The 27,934-nt window shown below is 31.7% G+C and overlaps 1 protein-coding gene across 5 annotated transcripts in view; it reads left to right on the top strand.

Annotated features, from left to right (window-relative positions):
- Positions 1 to 25,976, top strand: part of LOC130449344 (uncharacterized) — a 51,132-nt gene extending 25,156 nt beyond the window's left edge. For all 5 annotated transcript variants that reach the window (XM_056787111.1, XM_056787110.1, XM_056787113.1 and 2 more), the window contains 2 exons: positions 12,740 to 13,045; positions 16,641 to 25,976. In XM_056787111.1, coding sequence (XP_056643089.1) covers positions 12,740 to 13,045; positions 16,641 to 17,048 — 714 coding nt within the window. In that variant the 3' untranslated portion in view covers positions 17,049 to 25,976. The remainder of the gene's footprint in view (positions 1 to 12,739; positions 13,046 to 16,640) is intronic.
- The last annotated feature ends 1,958 nt before the right edge of the window (positions 25,977 to 27,934 follow it).

The raw sequence follows: 27,934 nt of genomic DNA, 5'->3' as shown, positions 1-27,934 counted from the left end.
TGGTCAAATCGAATATTTGCTACGCAACTAAAAGTGTCTGGTTTTCCGAATTTTTGTGTGCGAAACTAATAGAAACGCACCGAATTTTTGAAGTATACGTTTCCGTAATTTGTGATAATCAAATAAAAAGAGAATGTTTATTGTTAAAACTCGATATCAAAATAAATATATTGATAAGAAGTAAATGTAAATGCTGTGCAAGTACTTGTACTTAATATACACTAGAATCCTTCTATATATATGTTTTTATAAACCGTGACTGTCTAGACAGTCCGGTTTTTTTGTAAATATTTTTATGCTTCGTTTCGTATTAAAAAGAACTAAGGCGTTTATTTATTTTTATGTAGATTGATTAAAGCCAGACGTACTGAGTCATTATTATTTGATAAGCATTGCCGTCATTTTTATTATTTTTTCTGATTTACATAGATAGAACCTCCATACATTCCAATTCAACTGCTTAGTGTTCCGATTAAATGAATTTGATATAGATTATAACAAAAAAAAACAAAGAAATGAAATAATCTGTAAATTTACGTGTAATGTACAGTGAGATAAAATAAAAACAATTATTTTTAATTGTGTCTGATTTAAAACTTTTCCGCTTTATTAAATATCAGTTTGCAGCGTCATTTTGATGTACAAGAGTTGTACAAAAAGTAAGGTTCTCAATGAAATATACTTTACAGTGAAGGTGCTAGCTAAATGCGACAACAATGCCTTACTCAGTGGTTCCCAAGAACACCCCCGAAACATAACAACAATCTCGTCAGAGGTATTACTCTGATTCACCGCCACCAAGGGTATTCGACAGTAAATATTATGGCGTCTTTATTTGGGGGATAATCCTCATCAATTTTATGGAATCCGGGACGAAAAACTCGAAACAGATATTGTGAAGCAGTCACCAAATTCCGGCGAGCAAAAGTGGTGCGCTCCACGTCGTTTCTGAAGAAATTTGGGTGGGCTCTTCCTCATACATCTGATGAAAGGAAAACGTTTCGAGAGCGAGCAGGATCACACTTTTCCTCGACGGATTGGTGGCAGATTTCTTCGACTTGAGCATACAAAAGGGTGTGTCGAAAAAAATTTGACTAACTAGCTGAGCCAGGCGGAATGTTGAATCGCGCATAGGTCCATCACTCATTTATGGCCAACAATTCAAAAAAAACTGGGCGAACAAACTTCATTCCACGATCGGGATGTCGCGGGCACGGGCAAAATTAGTTTTCCTAGTGAAAGACGATACAGTTGGGCCAAAACCGAGAAGAATCCGAAAAAACGTTGCTTAGACGCAGCTCCTAACTACTGTCAAAGTGATTTTTCTTTAGATTAGGCCTCCCTGAACAATATAACGCGGATGCAGCTCCCCCAAAAAATCCTTGGAGGGAATCTCGCCATTTCAAAATTCTCCAATTTCTGTTTTATCGTCAAAGTACCAAAAACGAAAAAAATATGAATTATTTATATACAAATAATAACTTAGTTTCTATTTGTACAATGAAAATACAGGGTGTTTTATTTGAAAGCAGATTTGATCTTCCGCTCACTCTGTATATAGAAGATAATCATAATTTAATCGATTTCACCCCCAATCAGGGGGGTTAAAATCAATAGGTTTTGAGTTATGCGCGATTGAAAATTTAGACTTTTCTTGAAGAAAAACCACGTTTTTAATCAATTTTTCATGAATAACTCAAAAACTTTTGATTTTATCAGAAAAAGTGTAAGAAGTTATAATGAGGCTCATAAAAAAACAAAGAAATTGGTGCTTTTTAATTGGTTATAGGCCTAATACCAACCGAGTTATGATTTATTAAAGATTGAATAAATAATTAAAACGAAAATTTTTTTAAAATTCAACGTCGAATAACGAAAAAACAATCAATTTTTCGAGAAAATTGCGTGGAATATTTTTCAAAATACTTCTAAAAAGCTTTAAAATGATGGTTAGTGAAAGTTTCTAGCATGAAAACTAAGAGAGTTATGACCGAAATAAGATCGATTTATATTTTTTTTTTTTGTAGAAAAAAAATCAATTTCACCCTTAGCAGTAGTACCCAAATTGAAATAAAAATATAACCCAGTAATGATTCATTTTATTCACGTGCTTATAATTTGAGTCTCTTTTTTTCAAAATTTTTAAAAAACTATGTACATAAAAATTGATTCATAACAAAATGTTGGTATTTTTTTTTTAACAAACATTTTACTTTTTTCAAAAATTTTTCAACTTGTTTGTTAAAAAAAAATACCAACATTTTGTTATGAATCAATTTTTATGTACATAGTTTTTTAAAAATTTTGAAAAAAGAGACTCAAATTATTTTACTTTTTTCAAAAATTTTTCAACTTTTAAAATAACTGAGATATGACTTTACAAATCCTACCCTAATGTATGATTGATACAATTTTCGAACCCTTTAAACGTCGCCCTTTCAAAAATAGAGGGCAAAAAAATAAAAACTCATATACAAGCTTATAGGTTATGAAATTCCTTATAAAACTACGTTTCGAGCGATTAACAATATACGCCTATAATTTTTTTATTTTTTTTTCGAAATAAGGAATGATTTATAAGGGTTGAACATTGGGGATGGAAAATTTTTGTATTAAACACAAATAAAAAGAGTCAATTTAATATAATTCATCCAGCACAAAGTCATTAAATAACTTATATTTAATTTTATATTATCATTCTTTATAAAGAGGCTGCTTTATAAGGGATGAAATACATCAAACAGGGTTGAATATTTATAAATACCGTATCGAATATTAAACAACTTTTAGTCAAAACAAAGATATATTTTTCTACTAATTAAATGCTTTTATTTATAATTTTATTGATTTTTTTGGAATAAGTGGTAGTTTTTACCGTTAAAAGTAATTTTCACATATCAGCATAGGGTGGATTTTGAAGATAAGGGTAAGACAAGCTTAATTCTAAATGAAGGTTCATGGAAAATCTTATTTTTATCTCGGTAACCTGGACTATTACATCAAAATGTGATTCGATTCGATTAATCTAATCCTTGGTATGTAAAGGACCTCAAAAACGTTTAGAATTTTGGTTAATAACATTTTTTTATATCTCATATACCGTAATTATTTGTCTAGTACACTCCGTATATATACAGAAAACGGCTAATAATTCTTAATTCATGTTGGGTATTCCACTTTGTTTTTGTTAATATCTTCATATATAACCTGTACGTGTTAGTAACCATAATTATTATTATGTCCTTACTAAATACCAATTTTCTTGTCTCATATAGTAAAATTGCTAGTTAAGAAATGTTTTTTCAGCCCCGTAACTGATTGTTACTGAAGTTATTCTTTAAGTGTTAAACCAAACTGTCTTCATTGTACATGACTGTGCCATTAATTTAATTTTATAAGCCGTATAGGATTTGTTTTGTTTGGTCGTCATAGGTCAATGTTTTTAAGAGAATGTTTATCTTAATATCTGTCGTTCAGGTGTCGAATATTGCGTGTTTTTTGTTTCTTTTTAATGATAAATTCATCATCGTTTTTATTACATTCTTTTCTTCATTTCGTTATTTGTTGTTTGTTAGTGAATTCACAATCTCGCGAACACCATTTTGATTTGAATTTTGACGTATTCAAACTCCTCAGATCGGCGCCATAATCGGTGGATCAAAGAAAGATTTCTTCTATAAAATCCTATGAATTTTTAAAAATATCATCAAACATTTTCGCAAATATGGCAACATTGATGTGAATATGTCAAATCTGACATTGACATTTGACATTTTTAACGGTGAACGTACTAAGAACGTGCTGTCATACGAGTGCTATTTGAATTGTTTACAACATTCAATTTGGTCAAAAAATGGAATTTTGGTGATGAAGCACCATCTCCAACCACCGTATTTCACTGGTTTTTTCGAATTAAGTCGTCGAAATCTTCTGTGACATACCATACTTGGGCATTAGGTCCAGTCGCATACTCGTTGTAAAAAAGATTTGTTCGAGTTGGATAGCGTATAATTTGACAAAAAACAAGGCTCGTGCTTCAAAAGACGTCTATAAGATCGTGGCATATCAAAAATAAATTGAGATTTTTTTACCACCGGTTGATCACACTTTTTGAAGGTACGTACCTCAATTGGAATGGAAAAAAACGATGTTTCGACAATTGGTTCAAACCATTTCTAATTGTAATTATTTGTTTTTATTTGTCTTTCTCAAAACACGTTTCTGATTCGAAAAAAACATCGAAAACGTCATTAATTTTAAATCTTTCCACATAATCATCATATATATTGATATTGACTGATGCCTATGTTATGGTTTTAAAAGTTTTTGTCCAGTTTCAATAAAATATCGACAAGATTCATTTTTTTCCAAAAAAATTGATTTCGTAGTAAAATAAAAAAACAAACATCGGAATTCTTAACTCGAGTAAAATAGAGAAGACAATGACACGTGTCGCTCAATATTTATCGATTGTTTAAACACGCAAATACACCATAAACTTGTCTCAATACTACATTTTATTTAAATTTATTAAAAATTTAAATTTGGTTGAACTAATTTTTAGTTAGTCGTGTTTGGTTGATATCGTTATCACTTCATATACTTGACCTCTAGTTTCTTGAATGAAATTTATCATTAGGACACGTGATCATCATTTCCATAAGTGAACTACTGCTGACAATATTGTGTAACCATATTAGATGTACACAGGGTATGCAAAAACTCTACAAATACTTCATATATAATTTCATGTAGAAGATAAAGCTGTTAGGATGTAAAAAAACTGACATTTAAAATATTCCATTTTGATACGTATATGTAAAATTAACAAAATACTATTTTACAAAATAATTTACGTGATATAATGAACGAAGTTTCTCTGGTCCAAATATGATAGTGAAAACTACGTATGGAAACCGATGAACTGGACTAAGAAGTTTAGCCAATTGGCCTGCAAGCTTTCCCGATCTCGCTCTGTGCGATTTCACACTAATCACTTGAGTAACTATGTATAAAAACTGCGTTCTCTTTAGTCTTCTATCTAGATCGGGGAAATTTCAATCTCCTTTGATGTAAGTTCATTATTTCCCAGCAGAACTTCGTGTAACTTGAGGTCTTACTGAGATCTAATAATATGTATGGATCAAAACTATTTCCAGTACAACAACGAATTCTACAAACAAGACGAAGGAACAGCAATGGGAAACTGTTTATGGCTGAGTCATTTTGAAAAGCAAATCAATCAAGAGTTCAGTGTTTTCCTAGGGTATGGTACAGTTGATATTTTCGCCATATTCAATACGAAGAAGGCAAACGTAGACTCAATTCAAAATATCCATCTATAAAGTTGATTTATGCAATGGAAAATCATGGACAGTTAGCATTTTTAGATACTTTCTTAATTAGGAATAGTAATAGGTTAGAATTTGATGTATTTAGGCTGATTATTTTCATTGTATCCAACATAAGATGGCCAGTCTTCATTTCCCGATACATCGGTTAATCCACTTTCCACTTACCATCGAGAGATTCAATGAGGAAATGTTCTTCATTGAGATGTAGCTGTACTAAACGGTTATGATAAAAGAATTGAAAAACAAGAAAAATTTGCTTTGATACCTTTCAATCCTCTTTACACGAGAAGATTGGAAGGAATATGGGTTTAAAATTGGTTTGTAAATCCAATAACACATTAAAACAATTCTTGGACCATCCTAAGGATAAAATACCAAATTTCGAACAGAGTTGTGGTGACTGTGACCGAAAGTATATTGGGCAGACTAAGAGATCCGTTATTTAAAGAGTACATAGCTCATTTGAAATATGGACGGACCGGAAAATCAGGAATTTCCGATCACAATCATGACATAAATATTAATAATGTAAAATTGTTAAAAAATGTATCCAATAATAAATTGTTGGATGCATTTGATAGCATCAAAATTGCTAGATGTAAGAGTAGCTTAAAGGGCCAATTCCTTATAGCCCACTATTTAGTCTAGTAGTCAAAGAATGAATCTGAATATTCCCGCCAAGGAGTTTTTTCACGTTGGAATTAATTTTCGTGCGAGAAGGTTTATTGGTGGGAAAATTCAGTATAAAACAGGTAAGTCATGTTATTAGATTTTAATTTACCTTCAGTCTCTGAAGACGATTACTTGGTTATAGAAACGCGCGTCAAACATTGTAATTGTGAGTGATGGTGTAATGGTGGTAAAAACAGTGTGTTTATTACGTTTAATCCACATCTAAAGTCATAGAAAATGTTCGCGATTTAATTCCATTTATTGACCAAGATGATTGTTTCAAGTATAGTTTACCTTCAGTATCTGAAGACGATAATTTGATTATCGAAATTGTGAGTGTTGATGTAGTGGTGGTGTAGTAATGGTGTAAACAGTCTTCGGTCTCGTCGAAACGCGCGTCAGACAGTGTAACTGTGTCTGTGTTGGTGTAGTATTGATGTAAACAGTGTGTTCAGTATGGATGTTGCTGTTCGGACCAGGAATTCACAAGTACCAAGGTGCATAAACAACAACAAACCTTTAGTACTTTATTTTGGAGTATCTGACTTTCAAGATTCGTTTTTATATAATTTATTATCTATCGACAATAATTAATTTCATGAATTGTTGTCTGTAGTTTAATTGCTGTTTCTTCGTAGCTGTCGCTTACTGGATATTTGTGTCGACATCAATAGTACATATCTGTTTCTAATTGGGTGAAATCACTAGTGTACAAGAGATGGAAACCTACCAAAGAATACTACCTTGAGGTAACCCTCGATGAGTAAGCATTTTTTTGCTTAGTTCTATACGACCCTAACAGTTTTAGGCAAGAATTTATTCAGTTTGTATTTGAGCCTTCATGATAAACTTTGTCAATTACCTTAACCACCTCTAAGAAGACAGATAAGCAGACGTTTTTCTCTTCTAGTGATTTTTCTATAACATAGATTATCTTTTATCTTTGAGCTATAGTTGAGTGGTTTTCCTTGCAGCTGAACGAATGGTTTTCTTTAGTTGAAAATAATTATGACTTCGGTTAGTTCCAAAAGGTAATGATCAAATCGGAATGCTGCATTAATAATATTACATTATAGCTTTTTGGAGAATGTTTTAGTAGTTCTTCGTTGATTAAATCAAAGCTAGAAGCTTTTTTCGGATAAATAATCGTTGTGGATGAGTTTTTCTATGCTGTCTTGATTTCGTATTTGTTTTCTAAATGATCTTCAAATCTATTTGCTTTCAGTTGATTGTTACTAGCCCAGTTACCACCTTGGTTTTTGATTGGAAGGTTGTGGGTGATTGTCCTCTTGGCTTTCCATAAAGAGTAGTCCCTGGATTGTCTTCTCGAGCTCCAGTTTGATGCCACTTACTTCTTAATTTGCGCTTTCCACGTATTAGTTCTCTTAGTTCCTTCGGGTGGTTATTGCCATTTCTTATTTCGATCACTTTAAGCTCATTCGGTCAAAAACTTATCTCTAAAACGGCTTACCATAGTGAATCATATACCAGGATGTATTGATATATAGTTAGTCTAGACTAGTTCCATGCATAAACAAAATATTGCGTTACCACAACGAACCAAAACTTGTGTCAGTGTAAAGTTTGACGTCAAAAAAGTAAACCAGAGTTACGCGATAAATTAAAAGAAAAAGATGGCCACTACATGTATTTAAAAGGGTTAAGATATGGTTAATACCCTTGGTAATCAATGTCCTTCGTATGCGACCCTGAAACATTGGACTGCAAGCTTCAAAAGAGGTAAATTGTCTATTGAAGATGATGACCGATTGGGAATTCCAGTTCCTGTGTCAATCCCCGAAAATATCAATGCAGTTCATGACATGATTTTATCAGACCGTCGAATTGGACTAAAACGGATATTATCTGAAGCAATGAATATCCAAAATGGATCTCCAAATGTTTGAATGTTGACCAAAAGCTCGATTTGAAAACGATGTAGACTTCTTAAACAGAATCGTTACTATGGATGAGACTTGGGTACATTTCTACGATCCAAAAACCAAGCAACAATCGATGGAATGGCGACACTCTGGTTCTCCAAGACCTAAGAAGTTTCGTGCCCAAAAATTTGCTGGAAAAATTCTTGCTTCAATTTTTTGGGAGTGCCATGAAGTAATCATGATTGATTTTTTTTGGATAAGGGTAAAACAATAACTATTCGACATTACTGACCATTCTACTGGAAAAAATTAAAGTGAAAAGACGCGGAAAGCTATCTAAAGGTGTTTCGTTTTTGCAGGACAACGCCCCTGCATACAAATCTTATGTTACCATGCAAATAATTCGTGATTTAGGGTTTGAATTACTGGAACACCCCCCTTATTCACCAGATTTGGCTCCGTCCGAGTAACATCTCTTTCTTCAAGTGAAAAATTTTCTTCCAACGAGAAGGTAATAAAAGCTGGTTTGCAGAGTAAGAAAAAACATTTTTTTAAAAGATTTAGAGACGTTGCATGATCGCTGTAATAAATTTATCCAATTAAGAGGAGAATATGTTGAGTAATAAAATATTTTGACATTGAAATTTTGTTTGGTTCCATAGTAGGTCAACAATTTTTCAATATATCCTGGTATTATGAAATTAGTCAAAAAATTCTCTGCCACGTTAAACTAAAATTTATAGATAGTTTCTAGGCACCCTGTATGTCGAGATTTTATGATGATATACAATATAATCCGATTCATTATCAATTAATACAGGAAGTAGTTATTTTGTTTTAACCTAAAACAATGTTTTGTTATAAGATTAGATAATAATTATTTGATGGACATTGTGAATTTCAAATAACATAATTAGTTGGCAACAAATTTTATGTAATTATTGCCAGCGGTACGTTGAAATGTAAATACAAAGTATGTAGATGATGATATACAGAAGCAGGTATTTGCAAACGTTCATATAACTGGTAACATTTTAGAAAATACCATCAATTTTCAAAATATTCTATCATTTTTAATATCTTTCTAAAAAAACGATTTATTTTTCGAGAAAAAAAATATGTAGTGGTTGTAAATAGTAGGTATACCATGCGGGGGGTACGATACTGTTAATAAAAGTTATTTGCACGGTATTACGAACGATCTAAACATAATGATGTATCACCAAAATAACACACGGATCCAAAGCGAAACCAAAAAACATCGGAAACCAATACGGATTAAAACGAGTAGATCCGTTATCCACCACGCTATTTAACATTGTACTAGAATGGATAGTACGCAGAATCATCGACAAAACATAAAAATATATTACAAAATTAATAAAACTAATCGATATTTTTACTAGCAATTTTCTCAATTTTCATATCTTACGAATCATCGCCGGTGCCCGAATCCGATCCTGTAGCCTCTAATTGGTCCGGTTGTTGAAACCACTGCACCAGACAAATGACGTTACGACGACAATGTTGTCTATATTGCTCTTTAGATCTTCTCCCCGGTCACTGCAGTTTGTTGCATCCGAGTTTCATTGGTTTTGTTGCTTTTGTACATAGCAATCAGGTGTGTCTTGTCTCGGCCGTCTGGTCTAGGCAAAGGAGAAAACAAAAATGATAAAAAACAAACCGGGAAATTACTACGTACTCCTTTGATAGGCGCTATTTTATTCGTGACGTGCTATATACCGTGGGCTAATAAAAAACATTTTGTTTAAATTATGAAAAATAAGTTTTGGGTAACTTATAACATTAAACACGATTTTTTATCATTATTTTAAATTTCAACAATTATTAAGTTAAATTGAAGTGAACGGTAACCTCGATTATTTTTTTTTTTTTGGTGAATTAGTTACGAAATCAGACAATCTCTATGCTGAATCATATGCTACAATAAACTAAAAAACAATTACGTGATATGTTCGTAGACAATGACAGCATGCATTTCCGACAATACAACTACATTATATATATATATATATATATATATATATATATATATATATATATATATATATATATATATATATATAAATGAGCAATCATAATTACGTCATAGACAAACAGATTAAAATTTTTAGTCGTCTGTATCTAATTTCAGCAGCGTAGAAATATAACAAATAATAATATTAATGGATTAGTGAAAAAGTAATTTCGGTTTTTGTATTATAAAATAAAACAAACAATAGTTTTTAATCCATTTTTCCCATTTTGCTCAATGACCTTTTACCATTTTTCTTTCCGCTTCATAATTCCGAGATCGTAAAGTTTCTTGTCCTTATCAGCAAAAAATCTAAAACAGGTGCAATTGAAAGTTATCGTCATTTGTGAAAGTTTGACCATTCAAACTGCAAACTTCGAAATAAATGGTAATCAAGTGGGATCTGGTATCCCAGCCAATAGTTTCCCACGAGTTGTCAAAGATGGTGGGACACTAAACCTTTCCGATTTGATCATTCTGGTCGTTTTCTTTTGATTGCTTCATCCAGTTTCATTAATTTTTGACAGTTAACATCATAATTGAACGTTAGGGTCCTTGGAAGCAGCTCAAACAACACAACACCTCTTTAATCTAACCAAAATGTCAGTATGAGCTTTTTTTGTTGTTTTCCAGCTTTCCATCAGGTTCGCACTGGTTCATTCAAGCGTTTTAACCAGTCCAAAGAAATTTAAATGTTTTTGAATTGTTATGTGTGGTAAATAACTTCCCAGCCAAGCTGCAAAACCTGTCAAAGATGTGTAAAGCCTCGCATTATCATAAAGGAACACTAAACCTTTCCGATTTGATCATTCTGGTCATCAGAATTGAGCGTTTGGTTCCTTGGCAGCAGCTCAAAAAACGTGTACCAACCAAATTGACAAAATCAGCTTTTTATGTTTTTCATCTTTCGATGGTGTTTCATGCTGGTACATTGTGCTTGCTTCATGATCGTTTTCGATTAATATTACTGTACATGACCCATTTTTCATCACCAGTGATGATTCTTTTCAAGAAAGCTTCTTAGCTAGCCCAGGAAATTTTAAGTGTTTTTCAATTGTTGTTTGCGATACATACAACTTTGATTTGGTCATCATCAACTTAATAACTACTAAAAAAAATATCACCACTTTAGTTTGCTGACTCTAAAACTTATTTTCTTAAACGAACGTTTGGATTTCCACTGATATTTGAGCAAATTTGAAACCTCTTATCTCCTAATCCGTGACCTTACGCAACGCCTTGATTTCTTTCAAAGTACAATGATGATTCCTTAAGAGCAGACCTTCGAAATTTGAGCTCAATATTTCAATTATTTCATCCTGAATGATTTTGTAAATGAGCACACGTTTTTCATTAACGTTTTAACAACTTTGAAACCATGGCTCTAAGCAACGTCCTGATTCTTTTCGTCATACAATCAGAATTTGAGCTGAATTATTCCAATACAAATTTGAACCATGGCCTTAAGCAACGTCGTATAGATAATAATTCCAACGAATAGCCTTCACCAAATTATTATTTCTGTAATCCACGTTATTGCATTCGTCGACACCACTGGTGAATGTACGAAAGCAGCTCTACCAATAATAATTGTGTTTATTTCTAACCTTGCCTTTCCATTTTATCGTAGTCGGTGACATTTTAGAATGTACATTTTTTATTGCGGTAACAAGCAATGAGTAATCTAATAAAGTATATTCGAAACGTCTGTTTAATATATATTTATACACTCCCATTAAACTTATAGCATTGTTATTATAGAATATACCGTTAATGGTAGAACTAATATAAAATATTAATGTCTAAAGTGGTTTATATAATTTCCTCGTATTGCGCAGCAGCGGCGCCGACTGCGTAATACTATTCAGGTCAAAGTTTTTTTACTACATTCACAATATAACAACTATAAAAAAGAAACTAATGCTCCAGAATTAAAACTTCCCTCAATTTCAATGTCTGATTATCAAAAAAACGATCTGTATTAAGAAATATCTATAAGCGTCAGTCGGCGTTGTGCTACAATCACGTAAACATGTCCGCCATTATTGATGCTCCCGCCAAATGTGATTCGTTTTCTACAGGCTGAAGGTCATAGTGGTGCAGAAATCCATCGGGGAATGAGTCGTGTGTGTGGGGAAAAATTCATGAGTAAATAGGGGGCCAAAGGTCGCGAATCTGTTGCTTCAGATGACCTGGTTCGACGAGTTGACTGAAAAAACCGCTTTGTCTACGGAATTTCCATAAAAATCTTTTAACACGAACTGAGTTACCAAACTTGTGATGTAGAACTTGGCATTTGACAGTGAAACACCAGCGGAAAATCTAAAGGAGACTTCTAGAACCTCCGGATCCAATAACGGACAAAACTATAAGCCGTGTTAAAACTATGGAAAAAGGATATTCACTCACGATGGAGGAAATCAAAGTTCTTTATGATGCCGATTCTATGTTAAAGTCAAATGTTCAATTGGCTGGAAGACTTTTTCAGCTGAGGATGTACAGCTTGGTTAGATATACCAGCAATAGTTGCAAGATATGGTAGATCAGGTTTTTATAGGAAACAAAAGCCGTTTCGTCGAGAAAAAAATGTGAAATTGAAGGGAAAGACGATGTTTTTGAGTTAAATACATCGTTTTCGCTAATGGAAGTTTTTCTTCAGATCCATAGCTAAATTTTTTACTTGGTAAAGCATGTCTTCAACGTTATATGGTAATGTCGATTCAAAAAACTTGGTAGTCTTATAGTATCTCCTTATTGGTGTATGGTACTTCCGACTATCTATCATTTGTTTTCAGATGTTATCAGTCGTGAGTGCCGCCGGCGTGAATGCGGCGGCAGGAATGGGCGGCATGGAACGTTTGGGAGGCGGCGCAAATAGTAACAGCGGAAGTGTAGTAAGTAACGGCAATAGTGCAACGACGGTAGCGACATCTAGAGATCACAGAACGCAGGTACGTAGGCTCCACGCGGCGACGAACCGTATCGACCATCATTCGACAACAGCCGATATCACCATCAATTTACCGCCGAGTATAGAACTGCCCGACGGCGAAGAACATCCCTTTACGTCGGCGAGGTTACATATTCGAGATGCAGAACAAGTAAGTTTTTTCCCCTTTTTTTGGGGGGGAGGGGGAATCTGTTGTTACCATTCGAATATTTAACGTTTTAGACAGTTTCTTTTACTCGAGAGCATTTAATCTACGTAGAAGGTCCCATATGTATCTGCCCCAATAAAGAAAACACAAAAATATATTTATTTAGCTCCATACACTTTTCCCAGTCATTAATTTCCGCCTTGGGGTACATGAGGTAGCGATTCAAACTTTAATTCATTAATTTTGATCATTGTAATTGTTGACCTGGTGTATTGTCTTGATGAAACAACAGTTTTTGCTTGATTCTTCGCTCAAACGTTGCTAAAAGTCTAAAAGTTGGGGGTTTTGCCCTTTCCAAGATAATCAATGAAAATGACCGACACCATGATCTTGCCAGCGTATAAAAAGTCTTCGACTTCTTTGGAGCCGGTTCTCCCTATTCAATCCATTGTTTTGATTGTTCTTTTGTTTCTGTGAAGCGATGGACCTACGTTTCATCTATGGTTACGAAACTCGACGGAAACATCTTCACGCCATCTCTAGATCAGGCCAGGTACTTATAGGATCATCTTGATGTTTGTTCTTCATCTATTTCATTGTTTTCGTAGATATTTTCATCTGTTATTTAATTTTGAGATAGATCTGATTTATGTAATGGCAATGTCCTTCCAAACATCCTTTATACATTTAATAACGCGAAATTACCTTTGACTCACCTTGACAACGTAAATATTGCTGATTATAATATGCATATACATACATATCGTCATAAACATGAGTTTCTGTCATTGTTAAGTTATTAAAATTGTTATGGGATGTTTATAGCAGTTAAACATGATTGTTTTGACTATATGATACTTTAAATTAAAACAAATGATACAATGTTGCAATATGTGTACGAGTTAGTTGATTTTACCGTTTTTCGAATCGTCAAAAGACGCTTTTGTACTAGTATTCATGTTATACAAAATATTTTGAATTAAGAACACGTTTGATTAATATTAGTACATCTCAACAGGGAAAATTCGCAGACAAAAGTAGAAAAAACCTTATTTTCTAATAGAATATCATTTTATTATTAAATTATGATGATCATACAATTTTTCAATACTACGTTTATAGTACGATTTGTATTTCAACATCAAAATAGGCTTGATTTTCGTAGATAACCACTTCATCGACGCCAGGCATCAGATCTGGAGAATACGGTAGATGCTAAAGCAATTTTTGTCAAATGGGGCCGCTTTTTGATATTTTTAAGACGTTGACTACGAAATAGTCCGAATGGTATTTATCAAGCTTTGGTTTTTGCTCAAGACCAACGCTTCATCATTTCTTAAACTTACAAAAGTTAATCGAAAGTTAGTTTACCAAAATTCGAGTTGTTTCTTGAATCCCGAGAATTAAAGATTGTATGACAAAATTCTCACGATTAATTGTAACCAAATCAAATTGAAATGGTTCATCATAAATGTCACTTTGAACTGAACTGAATATCTTTGATGATTTATATTAAATTTTTTATTAATACTTAGTTGGAAGCAAACTTTTATTTATATTTAGGTAATGAAACGTTTCTGGTTAGAATTTTTTAAAAATTATTTAATGTAATGTACCTAATAAAAAACCATAGTCCGATGCGGTTATTATGTTAATGCCATTATTCGATGGGTGACATTAAACAGTAACCCATTCAGACTTGCGGTTTTTTAAAAACAAATAAAATATCAGTAGACGGCTACGTCTGTGGTTTATTACGAACGGTACAGTCCCTAAAAAAGTTTATTGCCACATACTTTTGGTTGATTCTTCGATATTCCTATCGGAAAAGTCCAAAAATTTCTGGATTTTTTCTGCTTGCTTAACGATAAGTTTAATTTCAACAATATTGCGTCAAAAACCGTTGGACTCGCCAAATCCCAACATTCCGAAAATGGCAATTATATAAAAATGTCAAATTCATTTAAAGCATCACCCTAAACTTATCAAATTCTTAGAATTATTTTCTGTAAATTATTAATCGTTAATTTTATAGTTTGAACACGTTAACCGCCGAGGTTATTTTCAGAATTTTATTTAATCTTATTAAAAACACTTGTCGACTTGAGTAAAAAAACGTTAATTATTTAATAGTTGGTAGTAATGACATCAAGATTTAAGTATAAGTACGAGGGATGATCAAAAAATACAATGAACGAATCTTTTAGCATTAATCGTATGTCTGTGTTTCTCATAAATTCTTGATCAACGCGTTCCTATCCAGTTTTGTGCAAAGAAGCTCATTAAATGTTGAATAATATTTTGATCTGAGATATCTACAAGTAGGAATTAGTCAGTTAAAAAAAGGGTGACTTGATTTTGACGAGGGGCTACTGGAATATTATTAAAACGTTGTACGATGAAAATAAAAAAAAATGAGGAAACGCCGTGACGCAATTTTTGATCGCAAAAAGTCTTTCTATCGGTCTAAATGTACCCGACACGTATTTTGAAACCGTCCTTCTACAACGTAGCATAAAAAGTCATTACGAAAGAATCTTCCTGGAAAAGTTTCAGTCATATTTTCAACATTGTCATAAGGACTCTGTAATTTGAAGAATTTTGTGATTTTTACGCCGTTTTTATTAACGTAAATCAACCGTTTTGCACCTAACACGAATTTTGAACTAAAACCAGGTAAAGTAGATGCTGATAATCAAATATTTCATTTTTTAATTCGCTAGATTGTGATAAGTTTGTTTTGTTTGGTATTAGAGTTTGACAATCACAACAAGAGGTCGAAGATTCGAGGTCAATTTATTGGCCCAACATGAAGGAGATTTTCCCTTAAGGGATATCGTTCGACGACGTTTGAACAGGAACATCGTTGTTCTTCGTCGGATAAATTAGACGGTCGAAGGGCGTTAACACCGAGAAAACAAGTAACTAGCCCTTAGAAATCGCAATAGAAACACTTAATTTTTTATAAGTACGCTATTTTTTTAACATTCGGTATATATACTTGACCTTGATTCAACTGTGTAATTTAGTATTTACTGTGACTGTGAGAAATGGAAAAATTTAGTCGTTTATTATTTTGCTTTAATTAATTTTCAAATAACATACAACAAAACAAACATATTGTGTTAGTCTGACTCGTCAGAATTAAAAAAAATATATATAATAATGTATAACACATTGTCTGGTTGTTGGTATGTCAACATTGCGATATTCCTTCTTGTAAACATTCTCTGAATTCGCTAGACAAAACACGTCGAATGTTTGAAAAGACACAAAATACATTTGATAAACTTTCAGCGGGAAAGTCAATGTATTTGGAATATTTAAACTAGAATAAATTGTTAATTACACTCTGTATTACGAACTTAAGAAGGTATAGGAACAATACAGAGCGTTTCAATAAATATATCTTCACAATAACGCACCTAATGTTTAATTTTAAAAAATTATTCCACGATGTAGTTAAGAATAACCGTAGATTTGGCAACGTTACTTCGATTGACGAACCGATTGTGAGTTGTATATATGATAAAACTACAATTTATTATTATTATTCCGATTTAAAAAAAAAATGATTTAATAAATTGTAATTTTACAGGAATCCGAAATATACCAGAAGTGCATCCGACCGCCACCGAATCGCACAGTATTAGAAAGCGAATCCCCGCCCCCGTACCGATCCTGTTCCGCCGGTATGTTATCAACTTCTTCGTCGACGAGCAGCGCCAACAGCGATTGGTCGACTTCTTCGAATCCCCTCGTAGTGCGGTGCCATTCGATGTCGTCAACTTCATCAAAACCAACAAACCACTCATCTCATAGTGTAACTATACAAAAGACTGATTTTTTACAAAGAACTGTTAAAATATTTACGGGAGGCGGTAAAAAAACCGCTTCGCAGCAGACTGTTTATCAACCGCCGCCAGCTCCGACGTTGCCCGTCGTTATTGTACCGAACGTCGTGAGGAGCCAAAGGGTCGTCAACAAACCGCCCGCCGATGTTTGACCATACGTCCCTTCTTAGCTGATGACATTTTGTGTGAATTCATGTTTTTTTGATTCCATGGGTTTCGCCTCGTTTTGCGTCGTAGGTTAATTTGATGCGCCTGTCAAATTTATTATTTTTTTTTCCAAATTCAAGGCAAAGAAAAACGTTAAAAACAACAAGGAAACTTAATACATTCCTATATTTTAATCCATAGCGGAAATAAAAAAAGATTTTCAATAATTCGCTTTTTATCGCTATCTACGATGTATGTATGTATGTGTGTGTGTTTATATACGTATGTGAGTATACGGGGTGTCCCACGAAAAGTTAAAACTATCTGTATATATGACAAAATACTCAATGGTCAAATCATGAAAATTTCTTAATTTGAGTTTTCGGATACGATCTACCTTAAATCGACTGTAACTTTGTTATTTTCAATGGAACATCCTGTATATTAATACATTTTTGAAATCTACGTAAAATTTTAGTATACTTTTGTCTGGAAACTTTTTCCAAAAAAATGCATACTTTTCGAGTTATTAATTTTTTTGTAAAAAATAAATTATTTTTTTACGAGGATACCCTTAAATATATGAAAATCGTTTTTATTCGGTTGCTTTTCGCAAGGTCAGTCGTATTTGAATCTATGTTAAAAAATGTCTCATTTTATACAGGGTGTGTATGAAAAGTCTTCAAAGTTTAACTTCTTAAATATCAAGTTTCTTTATTTTTTTAAATAGAATCACCCGGTATTTTCTATTTTATTGCATTCAGGGGTACAATTATTTAAATTTGCTTTTAATACATGGTGAATATAACAAAGTACTGTAATTTATACGCTGCTATTTACATAAATTTCGTTATTAAATTGAGAACCAGCCATTTTAACTATTTTCGAAAGTATCAACAATTGACTAATGACAGTTAAATAAGTGCCAAGTGTCAAAGCTTACTAAAAGTATACATAAAAAATTAAAACTTGTTAAAAAATACAATAATAATTTAAAACCTCAAATAAATCGGAAACGACTGAAAGTTGGAATAGAATTAGTAAATACAATTTGATTTGATTTTTTTTACATACCTTGACAAAATAAAAAAAAATAATTTTTTATTTCTTAGTGCTTGTATCAACCGGTCAAAATAAAATGTAGTCCACACCTGCATCTCTAAACATTCACAGAAAACATTTAATATCGGTATAACCGGGTGATTCTATTTAAAAAAATAAAGAAATTTGATATTTATAAAGTTAAACTTTGAAGATTTTTTATACACTCCCTGTATATAATGAAAAATTTTTCAACGTATATTCGAATACGTCTCATTTTACTAAAAGCATTCGAATAGAAACCATTTTCATATATTTAAGGATAACTTCGTAAAAAAATAATTTATGAAGGTGCAACGGATAAATTTTTTTATAAAAAAAATTAATAACTCGAAAAGTATGCATTTTTCGAAAAAAAGTTTTCAGACAAAAGTATACTAACATTTTACGTAGATTTCAAAAATGTATTAATATACAGGGAGTTCTATTTAAAATAACAAAGTTATAGTTGATTTAAGGTAGATCGTATCCGAAAACCAAAACGTAAAAATTTTCATGATTTAACTATTAGTATTTTGTCGTATACAGATAGTTTTAACTCGTCATGGGACACCACCCTGTATACCTATCATATAAATTTTATTTTAGAATTGAGAATTTTTCTTCGGATATTGGAAATTTTACGTTAGAAATGAGAATTTCACTTTATATGTACTTCTGCATAGATAAATATTTTGGCAGATCACATTTCACAATTTCGACAATCGAAAAATGTTAAAATTTCCTCGTCTCGAGTGAAATTTCCTCTTCCGACGTGAAATTTTCCATTCAATTCAACTGTCACCGAGTATAAATGTTGTTGGAAATCTTTTTTTATTATAATAATTTGCCATTTTCGATCAAAAAACACACAGAACAAAAAAATATAAAAAACGATTATTAAAATCGAAATAAGCCACTCAAATATTGGTACATACCAAAAAGTACTTGTTGTTAACGATTCTTGTCTAAATCTTGTGCTAGTTCAACGAATTCTTCGTATATTTTGTAAATTAACGAAAACTTTTTGCTCATATCTTTTGACGATTAATTTTTTTTTCGTAAATTGATATATGACTGCCAACCGAATGAAAACGAAACTCTAAAAACTTCAATCGCGTAATTTTTCTATGCTTTAAATCGCATCCACTCACTCTTAAGGGGTTAGGGGTAGTCAGAGGCACGAAAAAATGAGAATTTTCAGTATTTTTTGCTATTAAATCGTTTTATTTTACAAAAGTAGTTATATGGCATTATCATACAATGTTTTGACTTGAAGTCACGAAAATTTAAAAAAAAAAAAAATTTAATTTCCAAAGTTATAGCTGTCTGTGTTGACCCAGTTCCAAAAAAAGGTCCTTGCGGTGACAATCATAAGTCCTTGGAGATTCAGATAAAAAATGAACTTTTTCAATTATAGTCTAGTCTACCAGCTCAAATTAATTCGACATATTAATATAGTCCAGTCGGAAAGACTACGAAATCGATTTTTCGCCATACATGGCCGAAATTATATGGTAATAATCGCCCTGATATCTGATCAAGTTGTTTAAATAATTTTGATCCAAATTTTCAATCATCGACATCTCTTACAATTGTTCAAGTTTCCATCCAACTCAAGGTTCTAAAACACTCATGAACATTTAATCATCTTCTATCTAACAGTACCAATGTTGAGCTAGCTCTTAAAGATAATCCTCGCAACAGTACGTTACAACGTAAATTCCTCTCACCATATCTTCAATAAATACTCGGAATCTTTATATTTTCTTTCAGTTTTGATTTCCAATACCTCACCAATTGGTATTACAGCTCCAAACTGTTTAGTTCTCCACCAAAGTTCCCTATTCTCACATAGTTTCTTTGTTTGTAACTCGAACTGGTGAACTTGATCAGTCCATCTGATTCTTTTTCTATTGCTTCTCTTCTCTAGGATTAAATGAACCGGACGATGTTTTCATTGCCTATTTTTTCTCTATCATTTACGATTTACCATTCGTCCATATTTTCTTCTGATGATATTTCTCTCAAAAATTATCAATCCTTCTTAGTCTGCCTTAAGTTACGATTGGTCTAATTGAATTCTTTAATTTTTTCTTCTTCTTGATTTATTGACAGTTTCTGAAATTTTACCATCTATTATTACATCTTTCACTTTCCTACTATCTTCCGATACATCTTCATAAATACAGTTTTACATTATATTTCTACATCTTTGAAAAGTTCTATCAGTACGAGGACTGGTGTTATTATAAAAATTATTCTACATTCGAATGTTCCCCTTCAAAATACCCTCCTTCCCTCGCCACTCACCTATCCATACGTTTTTTCCATTGATCGAAGCAGTGCTGGAAGTCTTCTTCGGTGAGGATCTTCAGGAGCTCTGCTTTACCGCTTCCATAGACTCAAATCTGGTCCATTTCAAAGCAAATCTTGTTCTAAACTTTCAAGGAAATCTGAGCAAACCCGTTGACGCAAGATCTTTTGGTTAGGAGTCAGATTTTTTGGTACTAGCTTCGCACAGACTTTTGTCTGTATCTTTATCGACGTTTACCTCATCGGTAAACATCCGGATGCTCATTCGACGATCTGCACTTACTATTTGGTTGATTTTGGACACTATTTCCGGAGTTGAAGGCGACCTGTGTGGCCTTTTGCAACAATTTATAGCAATTTATATCGGTCTAAAGGGCCCTCTAGACGCGCAGTCTCGTTATTTAATAGCCAGACCTCGTATTTCTTTATTTCTAACTATTTGCCACCTAGTACAAGATTTTTGCGGTGTCATCATTTTTAATGTTATATTAAATTATATTTTCTAAAAATTCCAACAAGGTTCCACTACTAAAAAAATAAAAATTATCCAAACAAAATTATTGAGAAAGCGCAATCATTATATAGAAACGTGATCCCAAAATTTCTAATCTCTTATTGACAAATTTAATTTGTTTTAATAATAAATCATCGCAAAAATTGCCAACTAATGTTGTCTTGATATTGTTTTTAAATATTAATATCGTTTCCTGTATCTAATTGTTTTCAATTCGAAAAATCTTCAGGTTGAGTTTACTTATCGTCGACGAAGTTCTATTCCTCGCATTGGGGGATACGTGCATGCCTCTAATTGTGTTTACCGTCTGCTCCACGTCGAATATAATACGATGAAATATTTCTCTTCCATCAACAAAAGTCAATTTTCTCATTATACCAAATTGTGTCTTTTTAAAAGATGCAATAAATTTCTTAGTTTACAATAAAAAAAAAAAATGTAATCGTCACGAGATGTACATAGTGCAATTGTTAAAAGTAGTTACATTGAAAAAAAAAGTTTTCGTTATAAATAATTAAAAATATCTTTTGATGAAAAGATAAATTTCTGTGAGTAACAAACCATATTTTTTATAGAAAATTAATTATTTCTACAGCACGCGTTCTAATATAATAATTTTTCCGCGCAAATTTAAATCATTTGCGCTAATAGTCGATAGACGTTGTGGTTGGGTTCATAAAAGCGAGTAAGATATTATTTGATGCAAAATCTCATTCTTTATGCGCATTTCATCACTTTTCCTTTGGAAATATATTTGCAGATATATAAAAACGATACTTTGCGCAAAATGTAAACGAATTAGATAATTCTACTGGTAATTTTCATTGCGCAATTATTTAATGTTCCGTAAAACAATAAAACAACTACTTCTCAGTTGCTTGGGTCTCAACGATTTGCGCAATATTCTCGACAATTTATGCAAATTTGTTGATCCTCAACATTTTGTGCAAATCAGTGGGATTTCAATAATTTGAAAAAAATTGTTATTGCTGAACTTACTGAATTTGCGCAATATTATTCAAAAATTCCCATGCAAGTACTTTTAGAACAATTACCACGCGCAAAAAATAGTGCGGAATTTGAATAATACGCGCAAATTTATTATTGGTTGGCATTTTACGTAAACTTGTTGATTCTCGATAATTTGCGCAAATTTATAATTGCGCAACTCACTAAATGAAATTGTAAATTTTCGCAATATTTTTAGTAAAAGCTTCCTTAATAAGTTTTAAAGCGGAATATCGACAATTTGCGCAATTTTGTTGACTGTTGACAATTTGCGCAATTCGTATAATTTGCGCGATATTCTTAGTATGACAATACTTTTCTAATAATGATCAATATGCGCGCAAAAAATAATATTAACGGTACATCGACAGTCTATGTAAATATGTTGGATTTCAATAATTTCAAAAAATTTGTTATTGCTCAATTCCTCAAATGGAATTCTTGATTTGCGCAATATTATTCAAAAATTCCCATTTAAGTACTTTTAGAATAATTATCAAACGCAAAAAATAGTGCGGAATTTCAATAATATTCGCAAATTTATTGTTGGTCCCCGATTTGTGTAGACTTGTAATTGCGCAACTCACTAAATGAAATTGTAAGTTTTCGCAATATTATGAGTAAAAGCTCTCTTAATAAGTTTTAAGCGGAATTTCGAGAATTTTTTGCAATTTTGTCGACTGCCGACAGGAAAATATGTACAAGACAAAAATACTTTCTTTATTCGAAATTTTGCGCAAATATCAATATGTGCAATATTAGTATTGTTAATGCGCAACTCATTTATAAATAGTTGAGGCGCTGTAAATCAATTTTTATTCAAGTTTCAAAAATTTGCGCAATATGGGTATAGGTAATTCATGTAAGTATTTTTTGAATGATATTCAAAAGTGCCCAAGAAAATAGTTTTAATAAAGAATCTCGATAATTTGCGCAAATTAGTTATTTCGTAATTCATTAAATTAATTTTTAAATTAAATTTTTCCTTATCAAATTGCGCAATAGTACTAAGAATTACATATACTCAAACCGATTATGGCGATCTAAAAAATTTCCAATGCGCAACTATTTGAACAAAATATGCGCTTTTAAACGATATACATCACTTTTATTTGCGCAAATAAATATGTGGTCGAGCAGTTATTATATTGCGCAATAAATATATTTTCGTTAAAAATGTAGACGTGCGCACATTATGAGCTTTTGAAATTGGCAGTGAAACATTTCTATTAATAAATTAATAACATCTGCGCATGTAAATTTTTTACTGCGGAAATAAAATAATTTGAATCTTCACTTTGCTATTGTGAATTTATTATCAAAATATGGTTTGTTTCAAATTTGTGACGCAGAGGCGCGAATTTCAACATCATGTTTGTTTACGACGACAATGGGGAAAGGAGAAGGGGGTGATTAGCAACGACTTTTAAGGACGTTTAGTATTTTTTTATTAAAAAGCGTATTTATCACAAGATAGATAAAACACTTTTTTCAAATGTGGTATACACATGTGTAAAAATTAATTAAATCCAACAAAAAAAAACCATTTAATAAGAAATAATGTAAGTCATTAAAAATCTAGTTAAAAGTGAAATATCTGCGCGTGCGCGATCGGTCGTGCCAAATGTCTATATTGTTTTTGTGTACTGTGTACATGGATTTTGTTCTATAAGCAATGCAATTTTTTTCTTAGTGTAATCTAATCATTATTTCGGAGGCTGTTTTCTTTTTTAGTTTTCATTTTCAAAAGAAACGTAAAGCCACAGCTAAGAGTGTTTTATTTGAGGCATAAAATATCATTATAATCCAATAAGATGGAGCCTTAATTTATGAAAATATTCATCACGCGAGAATGTGAACAAGAACTAATTAAAACTAATTTGAATATATTGAAAACCTAAATTCAATTTATATTCTTTGAAACTATTCAATCACAAAAAGGCGAGATGAATTTATGTATCTAACTTATATTTATACACTTACACACTCAACTATTCACACTTATCATTTAATTTATTTGAATACACCGTTTAGTTCATTTATCACTGATATATTTATTTCGATATTTAATTATTGACTGACCCACCGCTGGCAAATTTCTCCTTTATATATTGAAATAATTTCTAGAACCTTCGACCTCTGAAAGTCTCCGTTTTAGGCGTTCTCAACAATTGTCTCTATTGAAACAATCACAAAAACATAATCTAGTAGCGCGTATTGTCAATATTTAACTAAACTGGTCTATTGTGATCTCCCGCCTTATATTCGTTCTCTAGAACATGGTAGAAACTTCTGTCTAGTTATTTCTAGATACAATACATTAAATTATAACCGACGCCTTTAGTTGGCGTGCGGCTGTTCACCAGTCACAATTGTGACATTTTGAAAAGAATAATTTTTAATACAACTTTTTCTCCTCAAATGATTTCGTATACTATAAACCTTTTAAATGTATCGCTCAATTTTATTGGATTATTATTTTTAATTAAAAAAAAAATTATATTTTTCATATTGATAACTTTGTCAATACCAGTTGCCTACATTAAACTAGTCCATAATTTTAAAAATTATCTCATTTATGTATCTGCAACCGGAATTTACAAAGTATCACATTATTGTTGTTTTTGTTATTTAATTATAATTCAGCTTACACTAAGAAAAATATCTCAATATCCCGTCGTAGTAAAAACAGCAATTCTATTAAATTAATAATAAATTTAGTTTCAAATGATACACTCTTATTGCAAATATAAAGTTGGATACTCAAAAAATTGATTCATTATGAATTTTAATTTAATGCCTCTAAAGTACATTTGGTATATGAATTTTCCTTTTTTTTCTGCTATTCCCAGTATCACAATAACGTTCAAATAGTTATTTACGTAACGAAAGTGTAAAATAATCTTTTTGCGACGATCGCATGAGTCGAAAAAAGGCCTTTACACACGAATTGCATACAATATTTTTTCATAATACAGAAGATTTTCCTTGTAAAGTATATTTTAATCAAGATTAGAACAAATTAAAAAAAACGAAAGACGAATTTATGGTCCCAGGTTAAAGTCGCGCTGATATACCAGTCTTCATTTTTCCATTTATGTATTAATAATTATTTTTAGGTGGCATTTATATATGTCGAAGAGAAGAGTTATAAAATTTAACAACAAAAATTCGTCTGTTGTTTTATCAATTTCTTCTAATAGTCATTAAAATGTTCAAAATATTAAAGAATGTATAAAATAATTATAAGGAGAATCACCATCAAATTTCTGTATTTTGATTAAATGTTCGTTAGTAGAAAAAATTTTTGTATGCAATTCGTTTGTAAAGGCCTTTTCTCGACTCATGTGTTTGTCGCTACTTTACACATTTGTTACATAAATAACTATTTTTAAAGTTTTTAATATCTAATGACTCGGTTCTATATATCTATCAAATTATTACGTTCATCTTGTTATAAAACGTCAAATTTATATGACAATTTCGCAAAATATTTTATACAAATTCACTTTCAGGTTTTTAAAACGTAAATTTTCTATTAGTGAAAAATAAAGATTCACAACAATGTAAAAAAACATAGAGAATTAGCACAGCAAAAAAATTATATTCATTTATTGTAAACTGCGACATAATTAGAAAACTTGGCAACGTTGTATCTTATTTTATAAATAATATGTTTATTTATGGTTGTTTCAAACTGTTAATTTAATAGTATAAAAAAGAATTATTAAACTAATATAAATAATGATAATTTTCAATAAAATCTTCAAATTTCTACTCAATTTTTTAATTATTTCAGTTTTATTTTGTTATAATTTTTTTGTGTATCCAACGCTATTATTTTTATATGTTAATTTGTTATTTTATAAAGATGTAATCTCTCTAAAAATAAAAAGAGATAGAATTAGACTAAAAAGAAAGTAAACAAATATAAAATATATTACTTTTTTTTGAGAGCCAAGAGATTATAATTATTTTAATTTTTATTTATTTATTTTTTAAATAAACGTATTTAAACTATAATTTCGTTATTATTTTTTATTTTTCTTTGCTTTTGTTTCTGTTCTTTTTATTTTACGACCACGTTTACAATGTTGAGACTAATAAATTCAATAATTTATTCCAATCAAATCCACAATCCACCCTCAAACAATTTTTCGAAGAACCTAATATACAGTTGCTCTATCCGTTTCAAACAGCAAACCTTCTTGCACACTCGTGATTCAATAAATAATAAAACCTGCAGCAATAAAAATGTAAACCTACTTTGCAGATAATATTTGTCTATATACACATTTCCTGGTGTCCTTTCTCGGTTTGTATTTCGATCTATTTAACTTTGCAGATAATATTTGTCCATATACACATGTCCTGGTGTCCTTTCTCGGTTTGTATTTCGATCTATTTCACTTTGCAGATAATATTTGTCTATATACACATGTCCTGGAGTCCTTTCTCAGTTTCTCTTTCAATCTATCTCACTTTGCAGATAATATTTGTCCATATACACATTTACTGGTGTCCTTTCTCGGTTTGTTTATTGATCTATTTCACTTTGCAGATAATATTTGTCCATATACACATGTCCTGGTGTCCTTTCTCGGTTTGTTTATTGATCTATTTCACTTTGCAGATAATATTTGTCCATATACACATGTCCTGGTGTCCTTTCTCGGATTGTTTATTGATCTATTTCACTTTGCAGATAATATTTGTCTATATACACATGTCCTGGTGTCCTTTCTCGGTTTGTTTATTGATCTATTTCACTTTGCAGATAATATTTGTCTATATACACATGTCCTGGTGTCCTTTCTCGGTTTGTTTATTGATCTATTTCACTTTGCAGATAATGTTTGTCTATATACACATGTCCTGGAGTCCTTTCTCAGTTTGTCTTTCAATCTATCTCACTTTGCAGATAATATTTGTCTATGTGTACATGTCCTGGTGTCCTTTCTCGGTTTGTCTATTGATCTGTTTCACTTTGTGTTGTTTAAACGACTCATGTTTCTATAATTCTCTACTTCTCAAACATTTTATACGCTTCTGATGCTAAATTATTTTGGTTTTAAATCTCTTCAAATTAAAAATTTGTTCAAAAGAAAATATTTACATTTCAAACTATTAAGACAAAGACCAGCTTGGGTGATAACCTTTCCATCGGCGCAAAATTTTTGTACAGCGACAATCGTATTGAGATATGAAAACTGGGAAAAGTCCGTGAGAACTAGATATGGACGGTGGATGAGGAAGCAATTCGAAGTATAATCGTGCTATCGACTTGTGAATCGGTGGATTGTTTTTGTGAAACATTTGTTTTTGAGACCGTTTTTCCTTGATTTTTGCATTCAAATGATCCAACAACTATATTGATTGTTTTTCCCTTTTAGAGGGATAGGCGGTTTTTCATGCGTAACCCAAAATACTGAAGCCATAATCTTCCCAGCTGACTGTTGTACCTTTGGACGCTTCGAACGTGGTTCACCGGCTAGAGTCCACTCAGATGATGATCGTTTTGGTTCCGGAGTGGAGTGATGGATCTATGTTTTATCCATTGTCACATATCGACGCAAAAATCTCATTTCTCACGTGTAAACATGGCCAAACACGTTGTTCAATTGATCGACTCTGAGTAACCACGGTACCCACTTTAAAAAAGCTTCGAACTGCCTTCTGAAATCTTTGTGGTCTCAACTATCTCACGCAATTTCCATTTCCAATTAGACATAACCAACTTTTTTGACGTTTCTTGGAGTAATCATCTCAATTGGACGACCAGAACGTTCACCATCATCGGTGTCTATACGACCACGTCTAAATTCAGCAAACCAATAACAAATAGTTCTTTTCGATGGAGCAGATAAAACATTTTTGAAGCCATTGTAGATCTTGTACATTATTTTTCATTAAGGTCCAATAATAAATTAACTAAACTATCTTCACTCAAGTGGCTTTGACACATAACCTTCT

Source organism: Diorhabda sublineata, chromosome 10, assembly GCF_026230105.1.
Source record: "Diorhabda sublineata isolate icDioSubl1.1 chromosome 10, icDioSubl1.1, whole genome shotgun sequence".
NCBI lineage: Eukaryota > Metazoa > Arthropoda > Insecta > Coleoptera > Chrysomelidae > Diorhabda > Diorhabda sublineata.
This window is presented reverse-complemented; position numbering and strand designations above follow the sequence as displayed.